The following is a 21,174-nucleotide window of genomic DNA, read 5'->3' as shown; positions in this document are numbered from 1 at the left end:
AGGGGCCAAGTAACATAAACCATTTTACTTTATCAAGTGCTTTATAAATATAAACTCAGCTAATCCCTGTATAAATCAATTGCTTAGATATTATTATTAAACCCATTTCTTTTCAGGCACAGAGAGGTTAATGACCTAGGCCAAAGTCACACAGCTAGTACATGGCCCCGCTGTGATCCTAACCTGCTGCCTGGTTCCAGGATCTGTACTCCCATTCTTTATGCTCTGCTATTGTTAGTAGTTGATGTGTACTCTCTAACACAAAGTAAGGTATTTTGTGGATTTCACCCCCTTCTGATGTGTGTAGAGTTAGGGAACAGATAGAGATAGACAGAGATCTAAGCCTGAGGAGGTAAGTGGCAGGAGAATTACCTAATTAACCAAATTCGCACCCCCATATACAAATACTAAAGCTATTGCGTTAATTGCTTTTAAATACAGCTACCACTACCCTGTGCACAAAAAGCTAGGCTTGCCAGCTACTGACGGGTCATCTTGATTTCCTTAGTTTCTTCATCTACAGTGGAAACAGCTCCTAAACCTCCTTGAGTTTTATGAAATTGAAGCATTTTTAAAGTATTTATTTTGTTGTCACACATTTCAAAAGAGCTCTCTCAGCTACCTAAAGGTGATAACTTAGCCCGGAGCTGCTGCTTCTGATGGAGGGAAAGGCTGGTATGTAGGTGAGGTGGTGTAGGCAGAATTTAAATGTGAATTTTTCTTAATTGCCCCCCTGTTGCATCCTGAATGCTAAAACAGATTAAGATATCCTTCTTTAAAAATTCCTCATCAAATTGACTTAAGGAGATATTACAAAGGTTAAATTTACATTGGTTTCCTTCTGCAGGTTTTGTTTGTTTTTTGAATTTGCAGTCTTCTGGTAGTTTGGGTGACAAGGGAAAATAGTTACCAGGAACTTCTGTAAGAGCCTAATGCTGCCCACGTAGGTCAGGTGTTTGAAGATGCTCAGTAACAACAAATGATACAACAGACTGTGCACAGACACATGATGAGTCCTTTGGTTTCTGAGCTCCTGCTTTTTTTGGTCAGCTCCTTTTGTGCACTCCTAGGCCCAGATTTTGGGCAGCGTTAGCGGACATTATTGGAAGGAACAGAAACATAGCACTTTCCAGGAAGGATTCAATCTTGTTACCAGTTTGTTTTCCCTCACTTTATCTATTAAGTAGAATACTTTTTAGAGGTGATACAGTAATATCGTACGGGGAGTATTTCTAGAGAAAGCAATATAGTATAGCAAAAAGGGCACCGATCTTAGTGTTAGAAATTCTTGTCTATTTTTGATTTTTATATCCACGTAACCTTGGAAAATCTACTTAAATTGTCTACACCTCAGTTTCTTTATCTCTGCAGTGTGAATACAGGTATTGATGCACATCACTGATACACGCAAAAATTATTTTGAAAAGTGCCAAACAAATGCAAATTTTCATTCTTGCCCCCATTCAGTTCAACAAACAGTTCAGTAACCATGCCCTAAGCACTGTCATTTGATTTACAAATGAATAAGCCTCAAATGCTGCCTTTGTGCCAGTTGCTGTCTATTGTAGACAAGGCAGAAAGAAAAATCAGGAAGGGAACCTGAAACATGACTGCCTGAGAGCTCTACTGCACATCATATTAGGCCAGACCTTTGGCTTGCTTTTGTTTTCCAAAGTGGTGACCACAAAACATGGTGGCTAAAGGGCTTTATGATTTACATTTTGGTACAGTTACTATTTATGAAGCATCTATCTTGTGCCAGCCTCTGTGCAAGGTATTTATGACTTGTCGCCATTTAACAGGTGATTAAACTGAATCTTAGAGAATTTAAGTAACTTGCTCAAGTCACAGAGCTAGTAAGACATAAAGCAAGAATTTACATCTCCCTCTCCTGCTCATAAGAGGAAAAAACAAAATGAGACTCAAACCACCACCTATCTAGTAGCCACAAAAGCAACTATTGCTGACCTCCGATAAGGGTTAGGAGGCTGAGCTGATGTGTGAGTAAGACACATCCTTTTAGGGAGTTAAATGGAGGAAGGTAGGAGATGGACTGACGTGGGGACTGGATGTTCCAAATTCTCCTCCCTCTAAGTATGCCCACATTTCTATAGTATGTTGTACAGGGTGCCTGAGATAGGTATAGAGAAAGTGGTAGGAAGTTTGAAAAAGCAAAGTTAATTTTAGTATCTATAATCATGGTTGTCTTCATGAAGGAAGTCCTCTTGGAGCCTTTGAGAATGGATAGAAATAGTGTTGGTAGGGTCAGGAAGGAAAAGAAAATAGAAAGAAGAGTTAGAAGGGACAGTTCTTTAATTTACTCAACAAATATTTTTTGAGGACCCACTCTGTGCTAGGCACTATTCTAAGCACTGAGTAGTAAAGGAAACAGGCAAAAAAATCCCTGGCTTCACAGAGGTTACATTTTAATGGGTACATGTTTTAGGCAATAAACAAGACAAATACATAATATTTTAGATAGTGGTAAGGAGAAAACTACTGTCGGGAAAGGAGACCCACCGGGAGTATGTGTGGAGAGTGGGACAGAGATGAGATGTAGCCAGGGTGTCCCAAGGTCTCACCGAGAGGACGCTATTTTAACAAAGACCTGCACTTAGGAGGGAGCAGGTTCTGAAGACCTCTGTGGCAGAGCCTTCTGGGTAGAAGGAACAGCAAATACAAGGGCCCAGAGGCAGGGGCACCCCTGAATATTTGAGAATCAACAAGGACGTGAGTGTGGCTAGAGAGGAATAATTCAAATCAAGAGTGTTAGGAGATGGAGTCAGAAGCATGAGGGGTAGGGTGCCATGAGTCAAGTTCTCGTATGTCTCTGAAAGTCATTGCAAGGACTGTGGCTTTTACTTTCAGTAATAAATGCCACTGAAAAGTTTGATCAGAGGAGTGTCATGATCTGATCTACATTTTAAGGGAATTTCTATGGCTGTTGGGTTTAAAATTGGCTGGAGTAGGGGAGGAAGGGCAAAGATAGAAAATAAAAACAGTTTAAAGACTATTGTTATAATCTGGAAGAAGACGATGTATATTAAACCCGGTAGAACAACCAACAAAACTAAAAGGCAACCAACGGAATGGGAAAAGATATTTGCAAATGACATATCGGACAAAGGGCTAGTATCCAAAATCTATAAAGAGCTCACCAAACTTCACACCCGAAAAACAAATAACCCAGGGAAGAAATGGGCAGAAAACATGAATAGACACTTCTCTAAAGAAGACATCTGGATGGCCAACAGGCACATGAAAAGGTGCTCAACATCGCTCCTCATCAGGGAAATACAAATCAAAACCACACTCAGATATCACCTCACGCCAGTCAGAGTGGCCAAAATGAACAAATCAGGAGACTATAGATGCTGGCGAGGATGTGGAGAAACGGGAACCCTCTTGCCCTGTTGGTGGGAATGCAAACTGGTGCAGCCACTCTGGAAAGCAGTGTGGAGGTACCTCCAAAAATTAAAAATAGACCTACCCTATGACCCAGCAATAGCATTGCTAGGAATTTACCCAAGGGATACAGGAGTACTGATGCATAGGGGCACTTGTACCCCAATGTTGATAGCAGCACTCTCAACAATAGCCAAGTTATGGAAAGAGCCTAAATGTCCATCAACTGATGAATGGATAAAGAAATTGTGGTTTATATACACAATGGAGTACTACGTGGCAATGAGAAAGAATGAAATATGGCCCTTGGTAGCAACGTGGATGGAACTGGAGAGTGTGATGCTAAGTGAAATAAGCCATACAGAAAAAGACAGATACCATATGTTTTCACTCTTAGGTGGATCCTGAGAAACTTAACAGAAACCCATGGGGGAGGGGAAGGAAAAAAAAAAGGAGGTTAGAGTGGGAGAGAGCCAAAGCATAAGAGACTCTTAAAAACTGAGAACAAACTGAGGGTTGATGGGGGGTGGGAGGGAGGGGAAGGTGGGTGATGCGTATTGAGGAGGGCACCTTTTGGGATGAGCACTGGGTGTTGTATGGAAACCAATTTGACAATAAACTTCATATATTGAAAAAATTTAAAAAAATAAAATACAATCTTTTTTAAGTAAAAAAAAAAAAAAAAACCCCGGTAGAAGTAGATTGGTATGAAGTAGTTTAATTATTAACGGTAGAAAAAAATAAGAGTTGAGAAGGTATGAAGGAAAGAGGAGGGAAAAGCGACCCAAAAATATTTGATTTAATACCTAGTAGCATGGAGTTTACAGTGGAGGGGGGTCGGCAGGGGTGGGAAGTATGAAGCGAGCCTATGTAGAAAAGAAAATTATGAGAATTGAGTACTAAGCCTGGGTCCAGTGCTTAGTCCTTAAATGGAAATGGGATTCCTCATCTTAAACTTATGTCAGGATGAGTTGTGCTGTTTTCTTTGTTTTCTGCTCAGGGAAAGTATCAGCATTTGGGCCAGCAATCAAGAAGGGGGTAATATGCCTCTACAGTTTGAAAAGTCATGAAAAATCATGCTACCTTTAGAAAATTCCTTTCTATCTCTCTTACAGAAAACTTTTTTCCCAAATGACAAGCTCTGTCTTTATTTCAGCTGTCACTTTTGCCTTCTTTCCATGTTCTCCCTATGTGTCTCAATCTTCCCCATTCTTCAGTTACCAGCCCTGGTAGTAGATTCTGCCTCCTGAACACTTCTGCCCATAACCATGGCCTCTACCTAGGCAAGGCCACCTTCAGCTATCATGGGGATCATCGCATCACTTCTTCATAGGTCTTTCTGGCTCCACTCCTGTAGCCCTTTTAATCTTTCTCCATGCTGTAGCCAGATTAGTCTTCCTAAAATAGAAATCTGATCATGACCCTACCTAAACACTGCAAGGGATCCCAGTGATCTTAAGATAAAGTACATCATAAAGTATACCAATCTCAATGTGGTTTAAGCAGCCCTTCCCTCCTCTCCTTCTCTACCTCTCCCCATTCTCTCATCTCCCATATCATGTTCTGAACATTCCAACCTTCTTAAAGTTTCCCAAACACAGCACGCTCTGTCTCATCTATGAACCTTCAAACATGCTTCCCTCCACTCTTCATCCAGCTGATACTCAGCCATAATGCTCAGCCTCAATGAGTCTCTGGGTCTGATGCCCCTCCTGACTCAGTCCTGCCTCAGGACTTACCAAACCATACTGCAGTGGCTTGCTGAGATGCTCACGTGCCTTCTTGACTCTAGGGCAAGCATCAGGTTTATCTTGTGCCACATATGTCCCTCGCTCCCAGCAAGTTCTAAGCAGTCATAAGTAACAGAAACTCATTCCATACTGCATCAATAACCTATAACAAATGTTAGTTCTTTAATGAAACTTTCCCAAGAGCTGTCCATTGGAAGGGTAACTCGACATGTGTTACAAATTTATCACCTTCCACCTTTTGCTGTGGTTACATAATTTATCTCTATTATTGAACAAGTTCTTCTTAAGTGCCGAATCCATGCCCAATTTATCATTGTTTTGTCCCTAGATCGTCTACCATTTTTTTATGTTCAGACTCTAACAATTAATTGATTAATGGAGTATAAATCTTATATTTTAGAATTTCCAAATAGGCCAGTTTATGGAGAGCAAATGCTTTGAGGTTGCAAGGGGTGCATGATAAATCCAAGCAGGTAAGTTGAGACAAGATGGTAGAAAATATAGTTTGTTTAGCTATGACTTACTGGTTTGGAAGCTGGAGATGGGTTGTGGATTTCTAAACCAAGGAGGTAATATTATCATAGCTGAGTACTAAGGAGATTAATCTGTCCTTAAAATAAGTTTATGATACAGAAATACACTGCTTTCCTGCATCCATCTCCAGGATTGGTAATAGAGGAAGTGAATCTTGGTACTGTTGGGGATTCGGGTCTTTCTTCAAGGTTTTTTGGGGGGAAAAACTGGAAATAGAAGACAATTATTAGACATACGAATTTGGGACCTCTATCTTTATATTTACTCTGGCTCTAACTCTGATAAATTGCTCAGTGAATGCTCAAGTTATTCAGAATCCATGGATATAGCTATAGCAGAATTAAATCTCATAGTTAATCCATAATTTGTTTCTCAACAGGTTCTCTGACTCTGAGAACACATCACGTTCAAGATTCCAAAATGGGATTTGTGATCAATGCTATCTATTCCATGGCCTATGGGCTCCACAACATGCAGATGTCCCTCTGTCCAGGCTATGCAGGCCTCTGTGATGCAATGAAGCCAATTGATGGACGGAAACTTTTGGACTCCCTGATGAAAACCAATTTTACTGGGGTTTCTGGAGATATGATCCTATTTGATGAGAATGGAGACTCTCCAGGAAGGTACTGTTCTGATTCTCTCCCAGACAATAGCACCTGAACAATCATCTCTTGATCCTAAGGTGTCTGTTTCTGTCTTTTGTAGTTATCTCGGCTTACTGGTCATATTTGGCCAGTTCTGACACCAGAAAGTGATGAAAGATAGAGAAGGGAAGCCCCATTTTCTGTAGCCAGGTACATTACTGATGCTGACAACAGACTCTTGGAACCATCATATTTCAGAGACCTGCACTTAGAGACAGGAGCCTCATGTTATTGTAGCAAATCAAAAGCCAGCCCTGTGGTTTCTCTGTACGTGTTTTCTGTTATTCTCTGTATTCTGCTCTCTTTTGGGGTCATAGAACTCTTCTGAAACATGAATGGTTCAATTTGTGGTAATTCAGAAATGGGGCTGAGGTGCTGTTACATTGTTTGCTGTACCTATAGTAAGTTATAAGTCATTTTATTATCCTGTAGCTGGAGGACTTTCTCCTTTCTCGAGGACTAAATTGCCTTTTCCTCTGAAATTCTACCTTTCATTATTTATAGAGGAGCCTGAGAAATATGAACTTACTGTTAATTATAGGTCAGCCTCCAGGGAAGTCATTAGGTACCTAGAACTTACCACTATTCACATCTATCTCAGACTCAAAATCCTTAAGTGACTGTACACATGAGACCTTTAATCCATGAGGGATAATGTTAAAATGATATGCAGAGTTGTAGCAGGGCAAGGTCTTCACTCTGCCTTACATTGGCACAGTCAGGGTGCTCTGGTCTCCCACTGTAAAATCCCAAGTATTCTTCCAGCAACAGTTTATGCTTGACATGGTGTCTTTACACTCTGCAGCTGATCCTGCCAAGAGAAGGTTTCATGACTCCATGACTCACACCCCATGTGCCCACACATGTACCAGCCACCTTGGTTCTAACTTGTTTCCACATTACTGAGGTGAGCTGGAGCATGTCCCTGACTGCAGCTGTTACCATCTCATAAGCTGAGCTTTGAAGTGACAGTTAGTTCCAAACCATGCAGCCAAGAGCCAAGCTATATATTTTCTCCATTCTAGAGGCTTGAAGACTATTGCTCCAAGCAGGCGCTTTGCCAAGAAAAGCTGACTTTTCATATATAGTTTTCTTCTTTTTGGCTATTCAGTATATCCATGGGGAGTAGGGAATACAAGCATTCTATCAGGGCCAAAGAAAACTTCACGTTTGTTGTAAGGCTTCATAGGGCAGGTCAACCAATGAGCTCAGTCTGTAGTCTCAGGTCAAGGGCTAGTCCCTGATATCTGCACATGGATGTACTATTCTTATGAGCATACCAATCGCACCAACATCAGCTTAGGACTTGTTCCTCAACTTTGATGACTACAGCTCCAATATTCAGAGTTTTCAAGGCATGTACCCAAGCCAGTTCCACAGAGCAGATAGTGAAGAAATGTCTCAGCTCTATTCCAATGGAAAAGCTTAATGGATCAGACAGAACATCACTGTCTCATTCATAATCCTCCAAATTTGCTGCAATAGGGTACACTTATGACATTGGTTCTTAACCTTTTTTAGAACACGAATCTCTGTTAAGACTCAAATGAAATTTATAGATGTTCTCTAAATTACAATATACATAACATTTTGAAAACAATTTCCCAAGAATTCACAATTGTTTAGAGATTCCAGAGTTACAAAATTATAAAGGTTTGGTATTACAGTAACCCATTAATAAATAAATCTGAATTGGACTCTGAGGGCATGAGCCAGATTCAGGAGGATGGTTTCTAACTTTTTATTTTTCCAATTAATCCAGTTCTATTTACAAAATAACTAAACTAATATTAACTGAACATGTGTTCTGAGCCAAACACTTTGCTAAGTCCTCTACATTTTAATCCTATGAGGTAATGTTATCATTCTCTTTTCCCACTCCAGGCTCACAAAGTGAAGCTTACAAAGATTAAATTACTTCCCCAAAGATACAGTCTAATACATGATAGCTCAAGATTCGAATTCAGTCTCCTGGACTTCATTCCTAACATTACACAGTAGCCTGCCAATTAATCAACCAGGATCAAAATTAAAAACCCACTGTTTTTTGAGAAATGTATTGGGAGACATTCTGTTGTTATTTCTCTGGAGTAAAAGTTATGGCTCTGTTGGATCAAAGACATTCCAAACTGAGAAATGAACCAGAGGAGCCCTGGGGGTGACTAGGCAGTCCCCTAAAATGCCAGAGTCACAAGAGGAAGATCCTAAACAAAGAAAGCAGAGACAGGTAGCTCACTCTGGCAAACACACTTGGGGACTACTGGAGAATTCACTTCAACCACTGATTCTAAACCTCACATCTAATCAGACTACTATTAGCCCACAATTCTTTAATGAAACCTTTGGGACCAGGTATGTTACAGAATTCAGGATTTTTAGATTTATAAAAGGTAACATAGTTATATAGTACCACCAGCATGCTGTGGAGCAGGCTTTAATCAACATATTAATATTTCTGTAGCAAAACACACAAATATTCACACAAAGTGTGATACATAGGCTATATGTAGCAAAACATACAAATATTCACACAAAGTATGATACATAGTGTAAATAGCCCCATTACAGTGCAGGTCAAGTTCTATCACCAGATGAGTTCAGATTGGGTCATGTTTTGTTGCCAAGTGAGTTATAAAATAACATAATTTTCAGAGCTCTAAGGTTTTCAGAATTATAGATAAGAATTACAGACCTGGACTACTTACCACCAATGGTATAGATCACAGGTCAGCAAACTGTGGTCTTCAGGCCAAATTGAGTCTGCTGTCTGTTTTTGTAAATCAGGTTTTATTGGAATACAGTCAGCCTCACTTACTTAGATAATGTCTATGGCTGCTTTCACACTACACTGGAAGCGTTGAGTAGTTTCAACAGAGACCATCTCACAAAGCCTGAAATATTAACTATACCTTTACAGCCAAAGTCTTCTGACCCTTATATGGAGACCATTGAGAACTAAGGTTTATGAGGACTTGCCACTGCCTGGGACTGAACATAAATGGGCAGAGGAAACATGGAGTCAACATCAGACTAAGTACAACTGACTACTTAAAGCAAAAAATTTGACAATATATTGTGATATTTATAAGCATGGCTGTGTAAAGTATTTGGCAACATGGCATAAAGAAAGGGGGTATAGAATTATACAATGGCAAGTTTCTTATCTACATTAAGTGACACAACATTAACTTTAAGTAGAATAAGATAGAGTGCATATTTAATCCCTTAGCAAGAGGAATAGCTAAAAGACCAACAGAAGACTACTTTAAAATTTTTGATTAATCCAAAAGGTAAGAAAAGAAGAACACATGGACAGATGTGACAAAGAAAAAAAAAAGACTAGAACACTAGAAATTTGAAGATACTGAGCTGGTTTGCACAATGGTTCTTAATATGTGGCTCTGTCCACGGAGGGTCCATAGAGATGATTTGTTTCAACTTCCTAACTCTCTCTGAGGTGAAAAACAGTCTCAGAGAAAGGAAGAGGCATGCCCATTCCCATGCAGTCAGTTAGTAACAGAACAAGGACAATATACAATTGCCAGGCACAATCATTAAATTCAAATGAGAAGAATGTAACTTAATTTACACCCCCTCCATTTTCTTTATGTTACATGTGAAATGGTTCTATGTATACCCTGAAAAAAGATCTCATTATTATTTATTAAAGGATTTGGTCAAAGCACAGGGTTGTGGTCTCTGTTTAATCTCTGATAATCCAACCCCAAATTCACAGATCATTATAATCACTTTGTTGCATGGACTTGTGTGTGGAGTGTCCATTTTGTTAACCAACAGACAATTTATCACATTTTTAAGAATTAAACTTTTAAAAAACACACACCTTAGAATTATATACTGAGCTGATCTGAGGAGCTATAGACATCTAATATTCTGTACAGTCAGTTCCCCTCACAATGTTGCAGTTCCCCTGACAACCTTGCTTCAGCCTCTTGGGTAAACAATACCTCACTATCTTCTGAGGAAGGAAGACTGCTCCAATTTTCAGGGACTTATAACTGCTTAGAAAGTTCTTTATTTCTGTTAAACTGAACCCTGCCTGCCTCTAGTTTCTACTTAGGGCTTTGATAGGACTTTTTTTTTCTTTTTGGTTAGAACGCATTTCATGTTTTATTTTGTTTTTGAATGCTATATAAAATTCATTTTTTAAAATGTTAGTGGGGCGCCTGGTGGCTCAGTCGGTTAAGCATCTGACTTCAGCTCAGGTCATGATGTCGGGCTCTATGCTGATAGTTCGGAGCCTGGAGTCTGCTTTGGATTCTGTGTCTCCCTCTCTCTGCCCCTTACCTGCTTGCCTGCTTGTGTACGTGTTCTCTCTCTCTCTCTCTCTCTCTCTCTCTCTCTCTCTCTCTCTCTCTCTCTCTCAAAAAATATTTAAAAATAAAAATAAAAAATGTCAGTATATTTCAACTGTAAATTGTGGTCAGTTAAGGAAGAGAGACAAGGGAAGGCAGAGAGAAAGGAGAAAGAAGAGAGATATTGCAGAAGACAGATCACACCTATCACACACAGTGATGAGAAAGAGGTTTCAGGAGCACAGAGATGTAGAAACCAAGAGGCTCAGTGAAAGACAGCAAGAGAGCAAGACAGGGAGAAAGAGAGGGAATGAAATAATGGGAAACAATTGCAGAAAGCTATTATGTGTTTCAATTCTTAGCTAATTAATTCTTCTCTCACTTTTGATGGAGAATAAAATCTATATCCTATCTCTGAAAATTGAAAGAATTCATATCAATTGATAAGTGAAGGCAAAAAAAATATTTTTCATGGAGAATTATTTTTACCTAATTTTTTTCTAATATACTGCTACCAAAGATTTTTACAGTAATGTTATATTTTCATCACTACAACTACTAATGATAATATATCTGTATTTGTCTTACAGATAAGAAATAATTACCAGAAATCTGGAGGCTAATAGTTGCATGGGGAGGATTCATTCTCTCTAACATAGTTAAAACAGGTTGACAGGTTTGAACCAAATTTAAGGTTTAACTTTTCTTGAAGTCACTTCCCTGTCAAATATAACATTTTCCATTCTATGCAGTTTTCATATTTATTTTTCAAAAACTGGATCTCTTCATGGTTTACCATTCTCCTACATAAAACAGATTTTTGTGAAAGGGAAGCAACGAGGGTTGATTCTTTGCTCTATCAAATAGTTATGGCACATTCTAATGGAGAAGAACAGCAGACTGGAAGTCTAAAGGCTGAGTTTAGGTTTGCTCTGCCACTTGTATACTCTGCAGTCTCGTACCACTCAACAACCTCACCAAGCTTTGGTTCCATTATCTGTAAAATGAAAAGTGTGTACTAGACCTTATCAGAGCTAAGAATTGGTAGGAATGGGTTGATGGCTCAAATGGGGCGAGCAATGAAACCCTCATATCTCTTCAAATCAGTAGCAGCAAAGAAAGAAGCTTCCTGACACCGATAATTCTTTATTTTTCCAAGCCTAGAATGTCCAAAGGTTATTGGCTCACAGAGTATTTGCTCACACCGAGTACCTTTTGAAGTCTCAGAAGCCCATATATTTGAAGTAGTCAGTGACATAATATAGGAGTTTCTTTTTTAACCTTAGTGCTCTATTTTCTAATATCTCAACTCACTGTATTCTTAGTAGCCACTGGATAAATGTGACCAAGTGGAATGGTTTAGGACTCAGTTTTGTATCCTATAGATTGGTACTTTGGGTTTAGAAGTGGACTTGCGACAGTTACTCAAAATTGTTGCTTACTTCAAATAAAACACTTTAGGATAATCCTTCAGCTACTAAACAGTGAACAAAATTTAAGAATGAATTAAAATTCTGAAAAAGACACTACAGTAAAAAAAATGTGATTGGGAGTAAAAACAGAATGGTATTATTTTACAATGTAGATCCAAACAGACTGATTTCATATTTGTTCTGAACATTTCCTTACTGAGCATTGGTCTGAGTATGTCAATCTGTCACTGGAACCCAAAAGCTAGAAAGTTTCCCATCCATGTCAATTTGCAGATAGCTAAAACAAGCTGAGCATGAAAGGATGAAGGGATCACGTGTAAGAGCCCACCTTCCAATCATTTAAGTCCTAGGAGGAAAACACATAGGGTACTATGTGAAGACACTGTATACCTAAGACATACCCACAGTTTACATCTACATGAGCCAATAAAGTGATGGTATTGTTTATCCACTGTCCTGACACTAGAAAATTATTTCAAAAATGCTTCTCTGGAAATGTTCTTACATACAAGAAAAACCTTGTAAATAAATAATCACATTAATTTTGCCTCTTTACATCTCTATCCCCATACTCAAAATGAGAACAATAGCTAATAAAGGCTGAGAACTCACAAGGTACTCCTATCTTCTAGCATTTTTACAGTGCTTTAGAAGCTATTTTCACACTTATTTTATTTTGTTTTTTTATTTTAATTCCAGTTAGTTAACATACAATGTTATATTAGTTTCAGATGTACAATATAATGATTCAACAATTTCATACATCACCCAGTGCTCATCCCAAGTGCACTCCTTGATCCCCAACAAGGATCAAGGACCCATCCTCCCATCCACTTCCCCCCTGGTAACCATCAGTTCTCTACAACTGAGAGTCTGTTTCTTGATTTATCTCTCCCTCTCTCCCTTTATTTTCCTCTTTGGTGTTTTTTTTTTTTTTTTTTTTTTTTGTTTCTCAAATTCCACATATGAGTGAAATCATGTGGTATTTGTCTTTCTCTGTCATATTTTGCATATCATTATACTCTCTAGCTCATTGCAAATGGCAAGATTTCATTCTTTTGATAGCTGAGTAATATTCCATTATATATACATATATAGTTAATATATTAGTATTATATATAGTATTATCATTTGATGAATGGAATTCTTATTATTCTTCTTATTATTTAATAAGAAATTATCTTATTTGTCCATTCATCAAATGATTGACACATGGGCTGCTTCCATATCTTAGCTGTTGTAAGTAACAATGCTATAAACGTAGGGGTGCATGCATCCCTTTGAATTAGTGTTTTTGTATTCTTTGCGTAAATACTCAGTAGTGTGATTACTGGATTGTAGGGTAGTTCTATTTTTAAACATTTGAGGAACCTCCATACTCTTTTACACAGGAGCTACACCAGTTTGCATTCCCACCAACAGTGCAAGAGGGTTCCCTTTTCTCCACATCTTCGCCAATACCTGTTGTTTCTTGTGTTGATTTTAGCTACTTTGACAGGTATGAAGTGATATGTCTTTGTAATTTTGACTTACACTTCCTTGATAGTAAGTGATGATGAACATCTTTTCATGTGCCTGTTGGCCATCTGCATGTCTTTTTTGGAGAAATGTCTGTTCATGTCTTCTGCCCATTTTTAATTGGATTATTTATTTTGGGGGTGTTGAGTTTTTTTAAGTTCTTTATAGATTTTGGATAGTAACCCTTTGTCAGATATGTCATTGGCAAATATCTTCCCATTCTGAAGGTTGCCTTTTAGTTTTGTTGATGGTTTTCTTCACTGTGCAGAAGCTTTTCATTTTGATTAAGTCCCAGAGTTGTTTCCCTTGCCTCAGGAGACATATCTAGAAAAAAGTTGTTATGGTTGATGTCAAAGAGGTTATTGACTATGTTCTCTTCTACGATTTTTATGGTTTCAGATCTCACATTTAGGTTTTTAGTAAATTTTTAATTTATTTTTGTGTTTTCTATAATAAAGTGGTTCTGGTTCATCTTTCCTTCTTTTGCATGTAGCTGTCCAGTTTTCCCAATACCATTTGTTGAACAGACTGTCTTTTTCCCATTGAATATTCTTTCCTTCTTTGTCAAAGATTAATTAAACAGATAATTATGGGTTTATTTCTGGGTTTTCTATTCTGTTCTGTTGACCTATGTGTCTATCTTTGTGCTAGTACCATACCATTTTGATCACTATAGCTTTGTAATATAACTTGAAATCCAGAATTGTAACACCTCCAAGTTTGCCTTTCTTTTTCAAGATTGCTTTGGCTATTCACAGTCTTTTGTGGTTCCATACAAATTTTAGAATAGTTTCTTCCAGTTCTGTGAAAAATGCTGTTGGTATTTTGACAGGGATTGCATTAAATGTATACATTGCTTTAGGTAATATGGACATTTTAACAATATTTGTTCTTCCAACCCCTGAGCATGGAATGTCTTTGCATTTCTCTGTGTCATATTCAATTTCTTTCATCAGTGATTTAACACTTTTCAGAGAAAGGTCTTTCACTTCTTTGGTTAGGAATAAGCCTAACCAAAGAAGTGATTATTTTGGGTGCAATCATAATGGGTTTGCTTTCTTAATTTCTCTTCCTGCTGCTTCATGATTGGTGTGTAGAAATGCAACACATTTCTGTATATTAACTTTGTATCCTGAGACTTTACTAAATTTGTTTATCAGTTCTAGAAGCTTTCTGGTGGCGTCTTTCAGGTTTTCTATATAAACTATCATGTCATCTGCAAATAGTGAAAGTTTTACTTCTTCCTTACTGAATGGATGAATTTTTGTTATTGTTGTCTAATTGCTGTGGCTAGGACTTCTAGTACTATGTTGAATAAAAGTGGTAAGGGGCACCTTGCCGGCTCATTTGGTAGAGCATACAGCTCTTGATTTTGGGGTCATGAGTTTGAGCCCTATGTTGGCTGTAGGGATTGTTTAGATAAATATATTTTTAGAAATGATATTTATTTGTTTGTTTGTTTGTTTGTTTGTTTAGAAAGTGAACATGCATGAGAGTGAGGGAAGGGCAGAAAGAGAAAGAATCTCAAGCAGGCTCCATGCCCAGAGCAGAGCCCTACATGGGGCTCAATCTCACAACCTCAAGACCATCATCTAAGCTGATACCAAGAGTCTGATGCTTAACCAACTGAGCCACCCAGGTGCCCCATAATTTTTTTTAAGTGGTGATAGTAGACATCCTTGTCTTGTTCCTGACATTAGGGGAAAAGTTCTCAGTTTTTCCCCATTAAGGATGATGTTAGCTATGGGTTTTTCATATATGGCCTTTATTATATTGAGGTATATTCCCTCTAAACCTACCTTGTTGAGGATTTTTATCATGAATGGATGTTGTACTTTGTCAAATGCTTTTTCTGCATCTATTGAAATGATCTTATTGTTCCTATCTTTTTTCTTATTGATGTGATATATATCACATTGATTGATTTGGCAGTATTGAACCACCCTTGCAATCCTGGAATATATCCTACTTGATCATGGTGAATGTTTTTTTTTGGTTTTGTTTGTTTGTTTGTTTTACTGTATTATTGAATTTGGTTTGATAGTGTTTTGTTGAGAATTTTTGCATCTATGATCATCAAAAATATTGGCCTGTAGTTCTCTTTTTTAGTGGTGCCTTTATCTGGTTTTGGTATCAAGGTAGTGCTGGCCTCATAGAATGAATTTGGAAGTTTTCCTTCCTTTTCTATGTTTCGGAATAGTTTGAGAAGAATAGGTTAAATCTTCTTTAAATATTTGGTAGAATTCACTGTGAAGCCATCTCTTCCTGGACTTTGTTGGGAATTTTTGGATTTCTGATTCAATTTCTATGCTGGTTATTGATCTGTTCAAATTTTCTATTTCTTCCTGTTTCAGTTTTCATAGTTTATATGTTTCTAGGAATTTATCCATTTTCTAGGTTGTCCAATTTTTTGGCATTTAGTTTTCATAATATTCTCTTATAATTATTTTTATTTCTATAGTGGTTGTTATTCCTCCTCTCTCCCTTGTGATTTTATTTGTTTGAGTCCTTTCCCTTTTTTTCTTGACAAGTTCGGTTAGAGTTTTATCGATTTCATTGATTTTTTTTTTTTCAAAGAATCAGGCCAAGGTTTCATTGACGTGTTCTTTTGATATTTAGTTTCTACATCATTTATTCTGCTCTAATCTCTATTATTCCCTTCCTTCTGCTGGTTTAAGATTTTGTTTGTTGTTCTGTTTTTAGCTCCTTCCAGTGTAAGAATGTTTATTTGAGATTCTTTTTCCTTCTTGAGGTAGGTCTATATTGCTATGAACTTCCCTCTTATAACTGCTTCTGCTATATCCCAAAGGTTTTAGAATGTTGCATTTTCATTTTCATTTGTTTCCATGTACCTTTTTATTTCCTTCTTTAATTTCCTGGTTGGCCCACTCATTGTTTAGTAGCATGTCATTTAACCTCCATGTTTTTGTGAATTTTCCATACTTGTTCCTGTGATTGACTTCTAATTTCATAGTGTTGTGGTCAGAAACTAGGCATGATATGAGTTTGATTTTCTTGAATTTGTTGAGGCTTGTTTTGTGGCCTAATATGTTATCTATTCTCGAGAATATTCTGAGAGGATTTAAAAAGAATGTGTGTTCTGCTTTTTTAGGATGGAATGTTCTGAATATCTCTGGTAAATCCATCTAGTACAGTGTATCATTCAAAGCCATTGTTTCCTTGTTGGTTTTCTGTTTAGATGATCTATTGATGTAAGTGGGGTGTTAAAGTCCCCTACTATTATTGTATTATCATAGATTAGTTGCTTATGTTTGTTATTAACTGTTTTATGTATTTGGGTGCTTTTTGTTCAATGCATAAATATTTACACTTGTTATACCTTTTTGTTGGATTCTCCCCTTCATTATTATATGTCCCCTTCTTTGTCTCTTTTTACAGTCTTTTTTTTTTAAGTATTGTTTTGTCCAATATAAGTATTAGCTATCCTGGTTTTCTTTTGACACCTATTTGCATGATAAATGTTTCTTCATCCCTTCACTTTCAATCTGGTGTTTTTAGGTCTAAAAAGAATCTCTTGCAGGCAGCATACAGACAGGTCTGGTTTTTTTATCCATTCTGTCACCCTATGCCTTTCGATTGGAGTGCATAATCAATTTACATTTAATTTTTTTTTATTTTTTTTTATTTTTTTTCCCTTTTTTTTTTTATTTATATATGAAATTTATTGTCAAATTGGTTTCCATACAACACCCAGTGCTCATCCCAAAAGGTGCCCTCCTCAATACCCATCACCCACCCTCTCCTCCCTCCCACCCCCCATCAACCCTTAGTTTGTTCTCAGTTCTCAACAGTCTCTTATGCTTTGGCTCTCTCCCACTCTAACCTCTTTTTTTTTTTTTTTCCTTCCCCTCCCCCATGGGTTCCTGTTAAGTTTCTCAATCCACATAAGAGTGAAACCATATGGTATCTGTCTTTCTCTGTATGGCTTATTTCACTTAGCATCACACTCTCCAGTTCCATCCACGTTGCTACAAAAGGCCATATTTCATTTTTTCTCATTGCCACGTAGTATTCTATTGTGTATATAAACCACAATTTCTTTATCCATTCATCACTTCATGGACATTTAGGCTCTTTCCATAACTTGGCTATTGTTGAGAGTGCTGCTATGAACATTGGGGTACAAGTGCCCCTATGCATCAGTACTCCTGTGTCCCTTGGATAAATTCCTAGCAGTGCTATTGCTGGGTCATAGGGTAGGTCTATTTTTAATTTTCTGAGGAACCTCCACACTGCTTTCCAGAGCGGCTGCACCAATTTGCATTCCCACCAACAGTGCAAGAGGGTTCCCATTTCTCCACATCCTCTCCAGCATCTATAGTCTCCTGATTTGTTCATTTTGGCCACTCTGACTGGCGTGAGGTGATATCTGAGTGTGGTTTTGATTTGTATTTCCCTGATGAGGAGTGACGCTGAACATCTTTTCATGTGCCTGTTGGCCATCCGGATGTCTTCTTTAGAGAAGTGTCTACTCATGTTTTCTGCCCATTTCTTCACTGGGTTATTTGCTTTTCGAGTGTGGAGTTTGGTGAGCTCTTTATAGATTTTGGATACTAGCCCTTTGTCCGATATGTCATTTGCAAATATCTTTTCCATTCCGTTGGTTGCCTTTTAGTTTTGTTGGTTGTTTCCTTTGCTGTGCAGAAGCTTTTTATCTTCATAAGGTCCCAGTAATTCACTTTTGCTTTTAATTCCCTTGCCTTTGGGGATGTGTCGAGGAAGAGATTGCTATGGCTGAGGTCAGAGAGGTCTTTTCCTGCTTTCTCCTCTAAGGTTTTGATGGTTTCCTGTCTCACATTCAGGTCCTTTATCCATTTTGAGTTTATTTTTGTGAATGGTGTGAGAAAGTGGTCTAGTGTCAACCTTCTGCATGTTGCTGTCCAGTTCTCCCAGTATCATTTGTTAAAGAGACTGTCTTTTTTCCATTGGATGTTCTTTCCTGCTTTGTCAAAGATGAGTTGGCCATACGTTTGTGGGTCTAGTTATGGGGTTTCTATTCTATTCCATTGGTCTATGTGTCTGTTTTTGTGCCAATACCATGCTGTCTTGATGATGACAGCTTTGTAGTAGAGGCTAAAGTCTGGGATTGTGATGCCTCCTGCTTTGGTTTTCTTCTTCAAAATTACTTTGGCTATTCGGGGCCTTTTGTGGTTCCATATGAATTTTAGGATTGCTTGTTCTAGTTTCGAGAAGAATGCTGGTGCAATTTTGATTGGGATTGCATTGAATGTGTAGATAGCTTTGGGTAGTATTGACATTTTGACAATATTTATTCGTCCAATCCATGAGCAGGGAATGTCTTTCCATTTCTTTAAATCTTCTTCAATTGCCTTCATAAGCTTTCTATAGTTTTCAGCATACAGATCCTTTACATCTTTGGTTAGATTTATTCCTAGGTATTTTATGCTTCTTGGTGCAATTGTGAATGGGATCAGTTTCTTTATTTGTCTTTCTGTTGCTTCATTGTTAGTGTATAAGAATGCAACTGATTTCTGTACATTGATTTTGTATCCTGCAACTTTGCTGAATTCATGTATCAGTTCTAGCAGACTTTTGGTGGAGTCTATGGGATTTTCCATGTATAATATCATGTCATCTGCAAAAAGCGAAAGCTTGACTTCATCTTTGGCCATTTGGATGCCTTTGATTTCCTTTTGTTGTCTGATTGCTGATGCTAGAACTTCCAGCACTATGTTAAACAACAGCAGTGAGAGTGGGCATCTCTGTCGTGTTCCTGATCTCAGGGAAAAAGCTCTCAGTTTTTCCCTGTTGAGGATGATGTTAGCTGTGGGCTTTTCATAAATGGCTTTTATGATCTTTAAGTATGTTCCTTCTATCCCGACTTTCTCAATGGTTTTTATTAAGAAAGGGTGCTGGATTTTGTCAAAGGCCTTTTCTGCATCGATTGACAGGATCATATGGTTTTTGTCTTTTTTTTTGTTAATGTGATGTATCACGTTGATTGATTTGCGAATGTTGAACCAGCCCTGCATCCCAGGAATGAATCCCTCTTGATCATGGTGAATAATTCTTTTTATATGCCGTTGAATTCGATTTGCTAGTATCTTATTGAGAATTTTTGCATCCATATTCATCAGGGATATTGGCCTGTAGTTCTCTTTTTTTACTGGGTCTCTGTCTGGTTTAGGAATCAAAGTAATACTGGCTTCATAGAATGAGTCTGGAAGTTTTCCTTCCCTTTCTATTTCTTGGAATAGCTTGAGAAGGATAGGTATTATCTCTGCTTTAAACGTCTGGTAGAACTCCCCTGGGAAGCCATCTGGTCCTGGACTCTTATTTGTTGGGAGATTTTTGATAACCGATTCAATTTCTTCGCTGGTGATGGGTCTGTTCAAGCTTTCTATTTCCTCCTGATTGAGTTTTGGAAGAGTGTGGGTGTTCAGGAATTTGTCCATTTCTTCCAGGTTGTCCAATTTGTTGGCATATCATTTTTCATAGTATTCCCTGATAATTGTTTGTATCTCTGAGGGATTGGTTGTAATCATTCCATTTTCATTCATGATTTTATCTAGTTGGGTCATCTCCCTTTTCTTTTTGAGAAGCCTGGCTAGAGGTTTGTCAATTTTGTTTATTTTTTCAAAAAGCCAACTCTTGGTTTCGTTGATCTGCTCTACAGTTTTTTTAGATTCTATATTGTTTATTTCTGCTCTGATCTTTATTATTTCTCTTCTTCTGCTGGGTTTAGGCTGCCTTTGCTGTTCTGCTTCTATTGCCTTTAGGTGTGCTGTTAGATTTTGTATTTGGGATTTTTCTTGTTTCTTGAGATAGGCCTGGATTGCAATGTATTTTCCTCTCAGGACTGCCTTCGCTGCGTCCCAAAGCATTTGGATTGTTGTATTTTCATTTTCGTTTGTTTCCATATATTTTTTAATTTCTTCTCTAATTGCCTGTTTGACCCACTCATTCGTTAGTAGGGTGTTCTTTAACCTCCATGCTTTTGGAGGTTTTCCAGACTTTTTTCTGTGGTTGATTTCAAGCTTCATAGCATTGTGGTCTGAAAGTATGCATGGTATGATTTCAATTCTTGTAAACTTATGAAGGGCTGTTTTGTGACCCAGTATATGATCTATCTTGGAGAATGTTCCATGTGCACTCAAGAAGAAAGTATATTCTGTTGCTTTGGGATGCAGAGTTCTAAATATATCTGTCAAGTCCATCTGATCCAATGTCTCATTCAGGGCCCTTGTTTCTTTATTGACCGTGTGTCTAGATGATCTATCCATTTCTGTAAGTGGGGTGTTAAAGTCCCCTGCAATTACCACATTCTTCTCAATAAGGTTGCTTATGTTTATGAGTAATTGTTTTATATATTTGGGCGCTCCGGTATTCGGCGCATAGACATTTATAATTGTTAGCTCTTCCCGATGGATAGACCCTGTCACTATTATATAATGTCCTTCTTCATCTCTTGTTACAGCCTTTAATTTAAAGTCTAGTTTGTCTGATATAAGGATGGCTACTCCAGCTTTCTTTTGGCTTCCAGTAGCATGATAAATAGTTCTCCATCCCCTCACTCTCAATCTAAAGG

General features: G+C 37.8%; 1 protein-coding gene across 4 annotated transcripts in view; it reads left to right on the top strand.

Moving 5' to 3' along the window:
- The window catches only part of GRM5 (glutamate metabotropic receptor 5), a 534,058-nt gene that overhangs the window by 418,463 nt on the left and 94,421 nt on the right, over positions 1 to 21,174 (top strand). For all 4 annotated transcript variants that reach the window (XM_086678540.1, XM_086678543.1, XM_086678539.1 and 1 more), the window contains exon 5: positions 6,070 to 6,316. In XM_086678540.1, coding sequence (XP_086534666.1) covers positions 6,070 to 6,316 — 247 coding nt within the window. The remainder of the gene's footprint in view (positions 1 to 6,069; positions 6,317 to 21,174) is intronic.

Source organism: Puma concolor, chromosome D1 (assembly GCF_028749965.1).
Source record: "Puma concolor isolate L17-30 chromosome D1, mPumCon1.1.hap2, whole genome shotgun sequence".
Lineage (NCBI taxonomy): Eukaryota > Metazoa > Chordata > Mammalia > Carnivora > Felidae > Puma > Puma concolor.
This window is presented reverse-complemented; position numbering and strand designations above follow the sequence as displayed.